Source organism: Myotis myotis, unplaced genomic scaffold (genome assembly GCF_014108235.1).
Source record: "Myotis myotis isolate mMyoMyo1 unplaced genomic scaffold, mMyoMyo1.p scaffold_m19_p_3, whole genome shotgun sequence".
Classification (NCBI taxonomy): Eukaryota; Metazoa; Chordata; class Mammalia; order Chiroptera; family Vespertilionidae; genus Myotis; species Myotis myotis.
The window spans coordinates 60,452,855-60,468,948 of record NW_023416335.1 but is presented as its reverse complement, the minus strand read 5'-3'; the positions used below and the strand labels follow the sequence as shown (position 1 = coordinate 60,468,948).

Genomic DNA, 16,094 nt, shown 5'->3' with positions numbered 1-16,094 from the left:
CCACCCCCCAGAACATAGGATGTTTACTTTGTCCAGTGTTCTGAAATTCCAGTGATTCTTTGGTGTGGGTTTCTTTTCATCAGTTGTCCTGGGTATTCAGAGGGCTCTTAACTGTAAATTCATGCCCTTCACTTATTGGCTCTTTTCTTGTAATATCTTAGATTTCTTCTCTGTTATTGTCACTGTTCTCTCTGGAACTCCTATTGATTCTTCAATTTTTGAAAAATTTTTCACTATATTTTTTATCTCCTTTTCTAACTTTTGGGAAGTTTCCTCAATTTTATGTAATTCTTCTGAATGGGGCAGGGGGCCGGGGGCGTTGTTTTGGTATTGTTTTTAAAATGTTCGGCATGGCTAGCAGAGCGGTGCATGGTCTGGCCTTGGCCTTATTTTCCAGCCTCGTTTTGTTTTCTCCAGTCTCTTTTGTTTCAGTCCCAGTGGCTTTCCAGAGTTTTGAATAGTCATGTTCCTTCTTGTTGAAGAACCTTTGCACGCAGTGTAGAATTTCTTCCTATCTCACTTTACCTACTTAACTCCTGTTTATTTTTTAGTTTACAACTTAATGGTCATGTCATCAGAATAGCCTTCCCTGATCACCCTAGCCTAGCCATGTCTCATTATGTGCTTTCCTAATTCCATGGACATTTTGCATTCTTTCCAATCAGACTATTAATACAACAATCATGTCTTTCTGTTTATCCCAGAAGTTACTAAAAAACAAACAAATTAAAAAAAAACTTGGCATATAATAGCTGCTCATTAAATATTTGTGGAATGAGAGCCGAATGAGGGTATATATGAGTTCAACCAGAAGGACATATGAAGTGAGAATATGGGCCAAGGTTTAGAATCCTGAGAAAAAATTGAGGGAATGGATAAAGGAAGCAGAGTCCCTGAAAGGGACTGAGGACCGGCCAGAGAGTAAGTGGGGGACTCTAGAAAAGCGAAGTGTGATGGAATATTTTGAGGAAAGAATACTTAGTAGATGCTATTTCATTTTATTGTGCTTCTCAGATACTGCATTTTTACAAATTGAAGGCCAGACCCTCTATCAGCAAAAAGATGACAATGGCTTTATTGCAATACTCACTTTTATGCAGTGGTCTGGAACCAAACCTGCAATATTTCTGAGGTATACCTGTACCTTCAAAACAAAAGCAAGGGTTGTAGGGCTTGAAAAGTGGCTGTTGGATTAATAACGTAAATAATTTGGTGAGTGAGCAATGTCAAGGTGAGAGGTAAAAGGTAAATGGAAGGAAGGTAAAGTAATGAAAAAATATGTGTAGATAACTTCTTTGAAGACCTTAGATTTATGATAGCTAGGGAGTACATTGAAGTCCAAAACTACATTTTTGTAGTTTTTCTTTTTTATGTCGCTTTTACTTTAGATGAGAGAGACAAGCATATTTATATGAATGAGATGGATAAGAGTAAAAAGAACAAAGAAAACTAGGAATTGGCAGGATAACTAATAATAGGTATAGGTTATGTGTCCTTTTCAAGTATTTTATGGTCAGAATCTAGTCCTCATGCTATTTACAGCAGATGTAATAGATGTCATCTGTAAAACAGTGATTCATTTTATACATGAGGGAGCTGAAGCATGCAAGATGGGATAGAATCTAGAGTTCTGGTAGCAGGATTAGCAGAGGTAACCCTTCCACTTTCATAGGAAGATGGCAGAGAGCAAGGATGGGTGTCACTGCAAGTATTTGGAGCTGGGGGCGGGGAGAGTTCACATGGTTTTAAAGAACATGGGGAACATGAGCTTGGGGAACCCAGATGGCAGATTTCAGTTTCTTTCCCAGCTATTCTATCAATTTCTGAAAGTAACTTCTTTGAGCTTGTTCCCTCTTATTTAAAAAACTAGAGGCCCAGTGCACTAAATTCATGCACGGGTAGGGTCTCTAGCAGCTGCTGGCTGCCGGCCAGGGCCTCCCTTCCACTGGCTGCCTGCCACCGCCACCACCACCTAGTTGAACTACCAGTTGAACTCCAGTCAAACTCCTGGTCGAGGGGACAATTTGCATATTAGGCTTTTATTATATAGGATGGGGATGGTAGTAGGATTATAGAATAATGCTGTGATCATTGTGTTTAATGTGAGCATTAGTTTTTAATAAGTAATGAGACAGAATCCTCCCTGAAAGGTAGTAAGCAAGCAAGAGGGACAATGATGAGAGTGATGAGGGAAGGGCTAGAGTGCTGAGGCCAGATTTCAAGGAACACTTAGTAAACCACAACTATTGTTAGTTATGAACCTTAAAGGTTTATAGAAAACCACATCTGATTTATGTGGGAGAAAAATAAATTTAGTAACAATGTGTAGCATGACTGGTAGAGACACCATGTAAAGGCAGCACAGTCCAACTGGAAGAATATAAATATTACAATCAGAACTAAATTTGAATTAAAGTTATTTATGGCCAGTGGGATCTTAAGGCAGGATACACTTGGCAGTGAGTAGAGCATGACTTGTTAACCTTTTTGAGCACCTCATCTTCTGAGCTTTAACATGATACTGATGCCTACCTTTTGGGGGAGTAAGGAGATGATCTAGTTGATGCATAGTAGGCATGACAGTAGGAGTAGTCTTGATGAGAGCAGTGGTCAGCCACATCTTACAGGGTACCATTAATCCTTCCCTTCCTCCAGGGTGGGACAAACTCTGGTGTGCCATAGTTGCTCTCTACTGGACAATTAACTTTTTCCTTAATATATTCAGTTATGTATTCAGTTTTGAGTTTATAAGCCAATTGCTTGGCACTTGTGAATAAAAGGAAGAGTTATTGGCATAGTCTCTGGAGGCAATCTGATAATTACATTTTTGACCAAACAGTTGCAGAATGATAGCAGAATAGGGTGTTTCCCCTGGGATGTAGTACAAGATTTTTTTTATTTTACACATCACAAGGGTTTCGTTCAAATGGAACGTGACTCTGTAGTGAACACATACACATCCATCCCTGAATACTGAAAACATTTTTCTTAAGATGATAGAATGCACTTTCTAAGCTAGTCTAATGCTTGTGATGGGGGCAAGAGTACACACCTTTCCCTTCTAATTTGCAAAATCGGGCTTAAGTGCAAGGTGAATCCTTGTGGGGTTTTGTGTTGTTTGGTGCTAAGGTAAATGCAGTGTGTGTAGTAGACAGGAACTTGGGATCCTCAGTCTTTATTACCTCATTTTCCCTGACATTGTGAAAGTTAACCTTTCTGAGTCTTAGCTTTCTCATCTGTGAAGAGGGTTGTTATAAGGAGAAAATAAGAATGGTATGATATGGAGTGCCATATAGAAGGCCTAGCATTTTTTTAGGCACTCAATAAAAATATATGTACCAAAACTGAAGTTTGAATACTCATAAAGGTAGATTGTATTTAGAGATGAAACCGAGACATTTGGATACAAGCTTGGTAAATGTGTTGGAGGTGAAATTGATTGTAATCCTCACTTTCATCTACTGAGTATAATCACAAGGTAACAGGAAAGCATGTGGCTTATTCACTGATTCTAAAGAAAATTGCAAGATAGTAAAGTGACTACTTTGAAGAACCAGTTCTATGTAGAACTACCTTTTATGTTTATACTAGATGTCCGGTGCATGAAAATTCATGCACTGGAGGGGGGGTCCTTCAGCCCAGCCTGCCCCCTCTCACAGTCCAGGAGCCCTCAGGGGCAGGAGGCGATCCGGCGATAGGGGAAGGCGACGCCCCATCATACCTCTGGCTGCTGCCACTGCCAGCAGCGCAAGCCTCAGTCGGCCCTGGTTACCTGTGCCTCGGGCGGCTGGGGGGCTGAGAGGACTGGGGGACTCCAGAGGCAGATGCGTAGTGGGGGTGGGCCTGGCCTTGCTGTGTGCCTGCCTCCACAGAGGAGCTGAGGGGTCTGGGCACTGCCATCTTGTGGCTGTGGGCGCTGCCATCTTTGAGGGCATGGCAGCGATTAGCATATTACCTCCTTCTTGGCCGTGGGCGCTGCCATCTTCGAGGGCAGGGCAGTCAATTAGCATATTCTCTCCTTATTGACTATGGGCACCACCATCTTTTGTGATAGCATGAGGGTCAATTAGCATATTTCCTCTTTATTAGATAGGATATTACTTTTAGGTTTCATTCAGTATGATCAACTATTAGTTATGATAGTGTAACTATTCACTTAAATATTTTTAAATTTACTTAAACATAAAAGCTCCTCAAAATTTTATGGATAAGTGAATTAGTTTGCAATGTTATTCTTAGTGTGTTTTTCCCCCTCCTCATTTCTGTCAGATGGATAGTGGCTACAATACCCAGAATTATGGAAGCAATATTATGGATACGGTTGGGGCAGAAAGTTACTACAAAGAAAATGATGCACAAACTTTGGAAGTCGAGACCAAACCTCAAGTTTTTAATATAAAGGTATGGAAAAAACAGAAAACTTGATGTGGTTGTAGATTCTAAGTGTTCACTAAATGTGACTTTTTTCTACTTTTTCTCCTCTATATTGCTTAAAATTTTGTTGACTATCATGTTTATACCTAATCCTTCAGGTCATTTAATAGCAGGTGAAGATGATTTTTAAATGGAAACAACTTTGTTTTCCTAACTCTGCTTGAGAGTGTTAAAGAAGAGGTTGGAGAGGGAGAATTAGTCCTACGTTAGAATTGGTCCTTGAAATCAGTTCCTTAAAACTGGGAATAGGAGTAGAAGATGCCAAAGAGGAGGAAACTCAGAGGTTTTTGCCTCTAATATTGTCTTAAAGCCATATGTAAAAAAGAATTTTGATTATGAGAGAGGGAAATAGTACAGTTGAGAGACTATGTATCAAATTAAGAACATGCAAGGGTAAACGCTCTTCAAATCCAAAAGCCTTCATAGATTTTGGATGCTGAATGAGAACACATATCTACATTCTAAGTACTTATAATTTATACAAAAATATTCCATTGTTGACATTGACTGAACCTTCTAGATAGGATGGTTGTAACTGTATGTTCACATTTGAAAAAACCCATCATAATTTCAGGCACTATCAGGAGAATCTTTAATTTTTTGTATGCCAATTTAATAAAAACAGTAAATATCAGCAAGCGTGCTACTGAAGAGAACTCTCCAAGTGAGAGTGAAGACTTAATATGGAGCCACAACTACAATGGGATTATAGTCCATTTCAAAATAAGATACAGGAAGTATTTTTTTTTTAAAAAAAAGGAAATCAAATTCATTTTTATTCACTGCCAACACTAACACAACAACCCATTCCTCATCACTGCGACCACCACCATCCATCCCACACCCCGGTCCAAACCCAAATTAAACATCAGCTTCTTTTCTTCCTTGCCAGTATGAGAAATTGTTAAGGAAAAAATTCCCCTTCAGTCTTCTCCTTGTCCTTATTCTAGGTGTCTGGCTCAGTATGGAATGGCTTGTCTGGTGCCCCAATTAAAGAATTCTACATTACTCCCTTCTCACATGCCTGCCCCCTCCTTAGCTCCCTCCCCATCATCTGAAAACACGCAAAAATACAAACACATTTCCTTTATACACTTGCTGGTATTAATTCAAGGAGACCATTAATGTTTTCATCTTCTCATAATGCCCATTTCTGAAGTATTTTTTATAGAGGGATACACATTATTAAGTGGGTTTCTCTGGGAGACCCTGGGTATCACCTGTGGTAGATGAACACTCCAGGACTTCTTCTGCATTTGTTGGCTTGCTTACTGGAGTTTTTCCCCTTCCTGTAGTAAAATACAATTATCTGATTCTTTCTGTCTTTCTCCCTCTTGTCTTCATTCAGCTTAAAGTCAAAATTTACCATCGTCATTATCTTGGTAATGTAGTTTGGAAACAAGTTAAACACAGAAAGACATTGGTTTGGGGGAAGAAATTGGAAAATGATTAGGAAATGGGCTTGTAATTGAATGACAGTGGATTGAATGAGGAAGTGTCTGTGGCCAAAAAGCACAAGGCCAGAATCTAGGGTGAGGAATTATTGGGGAAGGGGAAGCATTTGAATAAGGTATTCTGACCTTATCCATTTCTTGGTCATCCAGTTGAGAAACTGACTTCCAATTCGCTTTAGTACTTGCAGTTTCTTCATCCATCCTTGTGTTTGGAGCCTTATTCCTTATCTCCACTAGTCTACAATATCTTCTTAGTAAGTTTGGCTTTCTTGAGGCAACAGACCCTACTCAAAGGGTCCTGGCCTCTATATATACTCTCTAGGTCAATGAGGAGCCACACACTTCAGCTCTGATTGCCCAAAACCAGTCAGGAAATACTTTTTGATACTACATATTGATGAGTAAAAAACCCTATCTTCACTGTCCCTTTAGAATCTGCATTTGGATTTTAAAAAGTTCTCATAATAGTTGCATCCTCTAACAGTCCTATTTAAACTGAAAATAAGGTATTTTCTTCATTCACAGCAAGACCATAAGACCCAGAGGTGTTGGATGAAAGCAGCAAATCCTCAATGCAGCAGTCCACAGAGCACCTCTGTCAGAACCAAAGACTATCGCTGAATAGCTCCTCGCTTATTTTTTTTCTCGCTTATTATTTATGGTCATTATTGGGGAAAATTGCTTCAACTAACAAGCATAGCTTTTTTTCTTTCCCTCCTCAATGTGACAAATCAAGGACTTAGTGACCTAGGAACATCAGAAAAGCACCTGGAGCTTTCAACAAGTTGCTGAAGTACAAGTTTATTTTTTGTCAATAAATATTTTTGTACTAACCTTGAGTGATGTGTTTTACAATAAAAAACTTAAGAGCGTTGACTGCTCTATCCTGTCATAACGGGGAGGAGGAAAGGCCTCGTTTCTCCTGGTAGCTTGTGGAAGTGGAGTTCTTGGGGTACTGCTGGAGTAAGAATTTCTGGAGGCCACCAAAGGAGGATGAGAAAGGATAGAAAGCTTTATTTCTGTGGAATTACACCCTTGGGTTTCCTAACTCCCCTTTCCTTTAGTCCAGTCATAAAAGAAGTGTAGCTGGGACTTCAGCAGAGCTAAAATCAGAGCCAGTGTCAATGTCCTTCCCATGATGGAGCCAGGTGCAGCCCAGCAACTGCCTAGCTTAGCTTATTTCCCCACTGTCCATGGTATATGGGGTCCCCATGGCCCTGGGCCATGGAGGCGAAGGCAGGAAAGCCAAGAGAATGTGTCAAGAGCAAGAAGAGAGAACTCCTGTTAAAGCCATTATGTATTCCCAAATTTTCACGTACTTGCAGTGGTCACACCCATTCTGGTTAATTTCTGTTCCCAGGTGTAATGAACAGATAAGCACCTTCCCTATGTCACCCCAATTTTACTAGGCATGTGGCTATCTTCTCTTTGTCCAGTCCTTTCCCCCAATGTTTTGCAGGAAATAAGCTGGTGTTTCCCTGGGGAGTGAAAGCTGTAGCAGCTTCCTGGTGAAGCTGCGCAAATGACATGCCTACAATGTCTTGACTTCCCTTGGCTCCTTTCCTATCATTAACACTAGAAAGACTGAAATTTAGTATATACCTATATTGCCCAAAAGCAGTCAAAATGACTGCATTGTGAAAGAATAATATCGGAGCACTCTTCACTTATGTTCCTTAGCTTTTCCAATAATTCACTTCTATTCGACATTTCTTTCATGAATTTAGGGCGCAAAAGAAATACAATAAACAACTTATTAGAACAAGTATCACTGCATAAAGATTCGAATAACAAGTACTAGTTTAGCTAATTGAGCAACTGCAACTGATCAAGTATCGACAATTTATCATGTACTTTTATGTTATCACGTGACGGTAATTGAAAAAAAAATGAAAACTGTTATTTCAATACAGAGCCGAACTGGTCATATAAGAAATTTACTCAATTCAATAATAAGAGTCATAATTTCCCCAAGCAGTCAAAATGACTGCTTTGGGGCAATATAGGTATAACACATATATATATACCGGAAATGAAGGAGGGGGAGGTAACTTCAATTAATAAACGCATTCATATGTTGTAAAAAAAGTCAAAAAATTCTAAGACATTGTGTCCTTATATACATAATTGTTTTTCTAATTGAAATTAAAAAACAGTCAAAGTAACTTCCTTGGGCAATCTAGTGTTAATAACTAGCTAATTACAACGGTATCACTACAGGGTTAATGAACTGCTTATTAGTAAGCCTTACTGCACTTAGCAGTTCTGAGAACATGTGGAACTGTGAAAGTACAGATGAATTTAAATTTATAACCTATGTGAAAGATGTAAATCTGATTTAGATACAAAACAAATTTATCAACGAGGTAGGAAGGAGGTAAGGCAGGTTTCCAAAATTTTTCATTTTTGGACTCTGTTCATTTCTATGTGGAAGTTTTTAGTTCTAGTGTTAACTGACCTAGTGACTACTTTAAAAAGTGTAAATACTAGAAAGGTAGTACTCTCAGCATCTTCATATTATATATTACTGTTCTCATTAGTGGATAAATGTGGATACCCAAAATATTCTCCATCCTTAGGGTAAAGACATCCTTTCCAAGTCAATTTGGCTAGGGAGAGGAATAGGAACATGGTAGAACCAGGATCAACAGTGGGAACTGGGTGACAATGGAGTTCCTGTTAGGGCTTTAGACCTAGGAATAGTTGGGCAGATATGTAACTAACTTGTAAAAAATTTGTATTTGACTGGCTATATCAGGGAATATTCTTTACCTCTGGAGAATGTATACTCATTTATAAATCACCTTTTAAAAATTATCTGATTCATAAATGAGTAACAGTTCATGTGCAGCCCTAGGAAATAAAGACCTAGTAACTTTGTGTCATTTTTACTTTTTTTTTTTTTTTGCACCTTTTAAGCTTGTCATGAACGTCCAAAAAATATTTCTTGAGGAAATTAAAGATGGCGGCAGAGTAAATGGATGCTGCATGAACATGCTCCCAGGAACAAAAAGTGTTCTTACTCCTCCTACTTAGCTCCTCCTGTCCCCCAGCACACTAATCATTAAAGTCATTAGCCTCTAGGTCAGGGGTGGGCAACCCCTGGCACCTGTGCCAAACATGGCACGCCAGTAACTTCTGCTGGCACACGAAACCCTCTCTTATAATCTTCCATTTACAATTTTTTTCTTAATATCGACTTTATTTTTCAGATAAATTCAGTGTAGGCGAATCTTAGATAAATAATTTCACATAACAAGTTATCTTAAAGACCACAGACATGGATTGACGAGAGGGGAAGAGCAATTTCTATGCCTCTGCCTTAACTCTCCCTGCCTTCCTAGATCCGACCAGTGTTTTGGTTTCATCCACATATGCTTGTGAATCTTTGTTCTCAGTGATGAATTTTGTTAAGTCTCGTAAAAGGAGTAGCCTGACGGATGAAAGTAGTAGCTCGTGCATATCTCTGAAGGTCACGAAATATAAACCTGATGTAAAATCTCTGTCATCAGTGATGCAGCAGCAAAAGTCCCACTGATAATATCAAACGGAGTCATAAAGTTTTCTGTTGGACTATCAGTGTACATGTATACATTAAAAAATAAATGTATTTTTCATCATCATATACTGTGTTTTTGTCGCTCGAATGAATTTTATTATTTCTTCAAGGTTCTTCACATACGTACACCTTAAGAGATATCAAGTAGGCGTAACATGTTCTCAAAACATTAGGGTTGGCACGCAGAAGAATTCTGAGTCCGAGATTTTGCTAGTTTTGGCACACACTCACAATAAGGTTGCCCACCCCTGCTCTAGGTCCATTGCTTAAGATACTTCATTAGGAAGTTGAGTCCTTAATCACATAGGTTTTAAATTGATATCAACTTAAGACTATTGCTATACTTAAGAGTTCTAAATTCTAGGGGAAGGAGCTTCCCTGGCTATGTTTTGTGTGAGTTTTTTTTAATAGCACAGGTGAAGAAACAGTGAACAAATAGTGACTATAACGTGGATTCAAACACCACCTCTGTCACTTAACTACTAGAATTGGGCCATGAAAACCTCAATCTTCTAATCTGTTAAAGGGATAATAGTCCTACCTAACAGAGCTTCTTAAGTAAAATATTCCAAGTAAGCTACTTAGCATAAGAACTGGCACAAGTAGCATTTTAGATACCAAGGCAAAGGCTTTAAAGGGGGAAAAGGTTTCTGGACATCTTGAACTACTCAATAGGGACTGATGCCTGAATTAGGCCTTCCTCATAAATGAGACAGAAGAGAACAAACTTGGAAAGATAGACATAAGGTCAGTTATAGCCTCCTTGCTTTACCAAGAAGCCTCCCTGTTCCTCTACTACAGGTAAATTATGGTCCTTTGGCCAAGAATTTTAAAGTAGTTTGGGGAGGGAGAAATCAAATGGATAATATTTTATGACACATGAAAATTATGAAATTTAAATTTGTGTCTATAAGGTTTTGTTGGAACATAGCCATGCTCGTTTGTTTACACAGTCTATGGCTGCTTCACATTGTAAGAGCAGACGAGTTGAGTACTCAGGTGGTAACAGACTGCATGCTAGCAGATCCTTAAATGTCTGGCCCTTACAAAAAGGTTGTTGACTTCTGCTCTTGTCTTTGTCCATTACTTGGACCCAGGACAACTCAAAGCTATCTTCGTTCAACTGAAACAATTTCTGCCTCAGTGTGTGGGTGTTTTCCTCAGTAACAGGACACTGGAACAAATCATTTAATAATTTCTGAGCGCCTAAAAGTACACACTGTAATTATTCCCACTTAGTATACCTCTGACATATATGCCAATTCTCTCATTGTGCCGCAAGTTCCTTCAAGGCACAGGCAGTTTACTTAACTGGTGATATGCCTGGTACACTGTAGGTACTTTAGAGATTGAATAAGCCAAGTAAAATGTTTTAAGGTAACTCAAAATATTTTTGAAAGCACCAATTTATCATTACTAATTTTTGTGGTTAACAAGGGAAGTAGTCACTCTGACACATCAAATGGTAAAACTTCAATTTGTTCGCTTTAATATTTATTTACACAATCCCCCTTTCCAATATAATCTGATACATAGGAAGTTTAAAAGCCATTCATTACCTACTTTTTATTTTATAAGTAACATGATGTGACATTTAAAATACTCTTCAGTCCTTCTTTGGGTCCTAATCCCTTATTTGGGGGAGATATTTGAGGTGAAGGTCAAGAATGATGATCACTCTTATTACCTAGCATAAAGCAACTATTTTTCCAGTCTTGCCTTCCTACAATATCCAACTCCCAAACACACACAACTGTTCAAGCATCATTTAGGAACTGCAAGAGGCTTTCTAACAGAGAGTACATAATGGAAGTTAGGTAAATTAAAGACAGCACAGATTACTGAATTCCCAACAGATCTTAATTGTCTTGAAATCCAAACACTGCCATACTAAAAAACACAGCTTTCAAGATTTAGATAGATGGTTCTTTGCTTCTAAAAACATTCTATTTTTCTCCATAGGGAAATGGTAGTTTTTTTCTATCAATATTAAATAGTCAAATCACTTTTGCAAAGTTAATGTGCTCTTCAATGAGAGCATGAATGCTCCCTTTAAATGATCTTTACAGATCCCTGAATTTGCTATCCTCACTATTTAAGGGATGGATATTCAACTCAATTTTTCTGCATAAATAGCTTTGTTCATTCCAGAAGTAAATGATGGGACAGACACAACAGTTCAATAAAAATGTACATTTTTAAAATTATTAAAATGCACTTTAAAATAAACTGTTTCACACACTTCTTAGGATTAGAAATGTTCTCTCAATTTTTTTGTTTGTTTGTTTGTTATTAATTTTATTAAAAGGAAACCAACCCTTGAAATTTTTTTGCTGGATATAGCTATTTTTCAAGCTTCTTCTTCTTTTTCTCTGGTTCACTGATGTCCATGTTTGAAGTATTAATAGGAATACTTATTCCTGGTATCTAAAGTAATACAAATGGGGGAAAATTAGGTTGAGTAAAACTATAAAATGAGGAATAAATCTCATTCTCATTTCCCCTTTCCCCACTGATACTTTCAATTTCATAAGGATATAGGGGTAGATGGGGAAAAGGTTTTCCATACAAAGTATATATTTCACACACAGGGTAACAGTGTTCAAAATGTTAGACATGATATCAACACATGAGAAATAAGTCATTTGGGAAGTATGTGTTTAACACGTCCAATTATCCTAGATGAGCCACTGTGACTGTCAGCATCAGAGCAGGTGTGATGGGGCAAAACAGAAGTTAAGAACCAATGTCTTATCTTCAAAAATGCAACTTCAAAACTGATAAAACTGAAAATTGACTAGGCGAGAGATCTCAAAGAGCTCTGCTTTTGGTACCAATGACCTCAGAAGAAACCTAGGTAACTAGGATCCTCCAGCCTAGGGAGATCAGTGAGAAATAAGAATTGCTATGCAAATATTTGTCCTCCACACTTAAAGAATTCCCTCTATCACTAAACAGAAATAACATGACTATATCCGTCTTTCACAAAATACATTCCGTTACAACATAAGTTTGCCTTACCTGTGGTTCTACTAGGGACATTCGAATTTTTTGATGCTGAAGATTCGACGAGTCTAACATGATTTTCACTTTAACTTTATCAAATATATGGAACACAGTATTTTCTATTTTAAGTGAAGGTATCTAAACAAGAGACATTTTGCAATGTTTAATTACTTCTACAGACTTTGGGATTTGTTCCAATTCTTTATAATTTACCTTTCATATTAATTTAAAATTTTACTTTAATAAGATGTTCAATATAACAAAAACCACTAATTTAGTAACCTCACACAAATGTAAGCTACCATAGTTCCTCCTCTCATTAAGATGGTCCCAATATAAATAAAGAAAAAAAAAATGGTCCCAATATATATTCATTACTCTCAGGAGTCTCACCAGCACATTGTTGAGAACAATACACAAAGGTACTGAAGGCAGAGATTATTGTTTTGCAGTTCTACTAAGGTTAGGGAAGTAGGGAGTGTGTCAGATAAGTGACATTGCAAACAAGTTAAAAAATTCCCTTCGCTGGGCTCTAAACAGTCATTTATTTATTCCTTCACTTTAATCCATCTCTGCACCTAAGGAAAGTGTAATTCAAGTTTTCCTTAGAGAGGGAAACTTTACATGGTATAAAAGAAACCATGGCCAATGTTGTATGCTGGACAATATCCTGAGAAACTGAGTATAATTGTTTGGCACAATTAAATTCTGCAGGGTACAAAAAACAATTTTACCCTTTATTAGGTACCCTTTATAGGTACCATTAACCTATCAAAAAACAAAGTGCCTGTCCCCCCGCCCCCACCAAAAGAAAACAAAAATAAAAAAATTAGAAATACTATACCTCATCATCATAAATAAGCCGTGGCTTGGGTTTGTCCTTTTCTTCAAAAAAGACTGTACCTTCTAATCCATATTTTGGAATTAACACCACAATAGCATTTTTTTTCACAAAAAGAATATAGGCCTCTTCACTTACTATTCCTTTGCTTTTGAAAAATAGCTGTAAAATAAAATACAACCTTAAGAATTGTCTTAAATATTTTTAAATGAACAAAACAATTCTGAACATAAATTAAAAATGAATAAAACTTCATCTCTCCTAATATTATCAAGAGAGGGCAATACCTGGGTATGAAAAGCCACTGATGCACGTTGGGCATATTGAGCCATTTTGTGCCGAAAATTAAGATTTTTACATAAATCTGCAAGCTTATGTTTGTCTGTCAACTCTGGATAAGTACAGTCAGCCCCAATAGCCACAGCCAACAGCCGATGAACAATGATGTCCGCATATCTAGATATATAAAGGTGAAACAAGAACCATGCAACATCAGCATTAAAATGTCTTATCAAAATTAACTATTTTCTATTTCCTTTCATTTCAAAAGGAAAAAGTACCTTCTGATGGGTGAAGTAAAATGTGTGTATATTGGGGATGCTAAGCCGTAGTGATGAAAATCATTATCCATTCCAGAGCAGAAGTACACAGCTTGCATCATGCAGCGAGTGGCTAATATCCTTAACAGAGTGTTTAGATATGGGAAAGTAGCAGAATCAGCCTGATCCAAAGAGTCAGCCAAAGCCTTGGCAGTATCAGTTTTAACTTCCAAATTCTGTGAAAAAGAGGAGGGAAAGAGCACTACATTTTAAAATCAGTACCACCATGTATCCAAAATATAACAAATCAAATTGAACAGATAATAAGTGTTTATTTCTGATCAGATATGTGTTTATACCTTTTATCCCTCACCTAGGGAACTAAAAATAAATTTATAAAAAGCATAATATGCTAATTAGACCGGATGTCCTTCCGGATAACCTTCCAGGGGAAGCTGGGGCTGTGAGGGAAGCACGGGTCCCAGGTGCCTGCCAGTGGCCGCAGGGAAGCCCAGGTCCCGGGTGCCGGAGGGAAGCCAATGCTGGCAGCCAGGGGAAGGAAGACCTACTCTTGTACAAATTTTGTGCATCAGGCCTCAGTCCTATATAATAAAGAGGTAATATACAAATTAACCCTCACGCCCTCACAAGTTGGCTGGCAGGGGGTTAGTGAGGGACAATCAAACGACTGAACAGCAGGCTGCGTGGGGTGACCAGACCAGCATGGGGGGGCAGTAAGAGGTGACCAGGCTGGCGGGGGGGGGGGGGGGGCGCAGTTAGGGACGACCAGGCTGGAGGGGTTGTAGTTGGGGGCGACCAGGCCAGCAGGGGGGGCAGTTGGGGGCAATTAGGCTGGCGGGGGGTGTGTGTGAGGGGTGACTAGGCCAGTGGGGGGGGGCAGTTGGGGGTAACCAGGCTGGCAGGGGGGGCAGTAAGGGGTAACCAGCCCGGCAGGGAGGGAGAGCACTTAGGAGTGACCAGGACAGCAGGGAGGGGGCAGTTGGGGCTACTTGGCCGGCAGGGGGTGCAGTTAGGGGTGATCAGGCCGGAACGCAGATGCAGTGAGGGGCGATCAGGCCGGCAGGGGGGGCAATTAGGGGCAACCAGGCAGGCAGGCAGGTGAGCAATTAGGAGCCAGCAGTACAGGATTGTGAGAGGGATGTCTGACTGCTGGTTTAGGGGATCAGGCCTAAACTGGCAGTCGGACATCCCCCAAGGGGTCCCAGATTGTAGAGGGTGCAGGCTGGACTGAGGGGACACCCCCCCCCCCCGTGCACGAATTTTATGCACAGGGCCTCCACTAAATTTATAAAAAGCAATAATTGTTCTGTGCAACATCAAAGCTTAACATTTTCTGAATGCATTTAAATACACTGAAGTATCAACATTCTCAAGAAAGGATGGTGGGAGCAGCAGTGCTGTTTCTCAAAGCCCAATTTGTGTCTTCCTAATCTTTGCTGGGTAGGAAAAAAAAAAATCAAAACAGATTTGTATGTCTCGATTTTCTCTGCAGACATTTTCCTTCCATTCAAATTAGAATTAAAGGCCAGAGACAAACTATATTGGTCACTACCACTCAATGTTGTGGTACATCAAATTTAGCTGCATTATTATTCATTGGGAGATGTGGCAAACATACTTAAACCCTCCTTCCTCTACCCAGGTTTTAGGAAGAAATAAGACAAGAATAAACACCCAATTTCTAGCATAAGCCTTAGAACAGAGAAGATGCTGAATTTGTTCTGATGGCTATGATAGGGATAAGCCCACCATAATGGTCTAAAAACTCAGAAACCAACACCATCCTGTTAGAATAATTCAAAACAACTCCTTTCAGCTCTCTTCTGGACAGGAAAGATGAGACCTGAACAAGTGATACAAAGAAAATCAATGTAAGCCATAGTCACCCCAAGGGTAACGATACTTATGCCTAAATGAAAATCTACTAACTACAGGCAATGGAAGTATATGAGGCTGAGAAAATGCTGCCCTTTCTATATTTTTCCTGTTTCCATATATGCAATAAGTGGACTTCCTTCTTAGGAACATGATATAAAGAGGGTTTATCTGAGTTAAAGGTAAAGAGAAAGAAATTATTTATAAGTCTCTTAGGCAGTTCAGAGGAGGCATGAAGTAACACAGGCATGAGGAACATGTATAACGGCACAGAGATATGGAGGAGCTTATTATGTTTAGGGTACTGCAAATAACAACACATTGCGTACCGCATAGAAATCTCTAGGACATACGCCAGGGACCGC

The 16,094-nt window shown here is 39.0% G+C and overlaps 2 protein-coding genes across 6 annotated transcripts in view; one reads left to right on the top strand and one right to left on the bottom strand.

The window, feature by feature from the left end:
- Window positions 1–6,721, top strand: part of BORA (BORA aurora kinase A activator) — a 31,847-nt gene extending 25,126 nt beyond the window's left edge. Inside the window, exons 11-12 of one of the 2 annotated variants that reach the window (XM_036301816.1) lie at window positions 4,270–4,401; window positions 6,414–6,721. In XM_036301816.1, coding sequence (XP_036157709.1) covers window positions 4,270–4,401; window positions 6,414–6,509 — 228 coding nt within the window. In that variant the 3' untranslated portion in view covers window positions 6,510–6,721. The remainder of the gene's footprint in view (window positions 1–4,269; window positions 4,402–6,413) is intronic. The other variant, XM_036301815.1, reaches the window with a different exon arrangement.
- Window positions 6,674–16,094, bottom strand: part of DIS3 (DIS3 homolog, exosome endoribonuclease and 3'-5' exoribonuclease) — a 37,575-nt gene continuing 28,154 nt past the window's right edge. For 3 of the 4 annotated variants that reach the window (XM_036301806.1, XM_036301808.1, XM_036301809.1), the window contains 5 exons: window positions 13,855–14,069; window positions 13,582–13,750; window positions 13,298–13,456; window positions 12,469–12,591; window positions 10,914–11,874 (listed from right to left, as the gene is read on the bottom strand). In XM_036301806.1, coding sequence (XP_036157699.1) covers window positions 11,791–11,874; window positions 12,469–12,591; window positions 13,298–13,456; window positions 13,582–13,750; window positions 13,855–14,069 — 750 coding nt within the window. In that variant the 3' untranslated portion in view covers window positions 10,914–11,790. Of the gene's footprint in view, window positions 6,862–10,913; window positions 11,875–12,468; window positions 12,592–13,297; window positions 13,457–13,581; window positions 13,751–13,854; window positions 14,070–16,094 lie in introns of those variants that run through there. The other variant, XM_036301807.1, reaches the window with a different exon arrangement.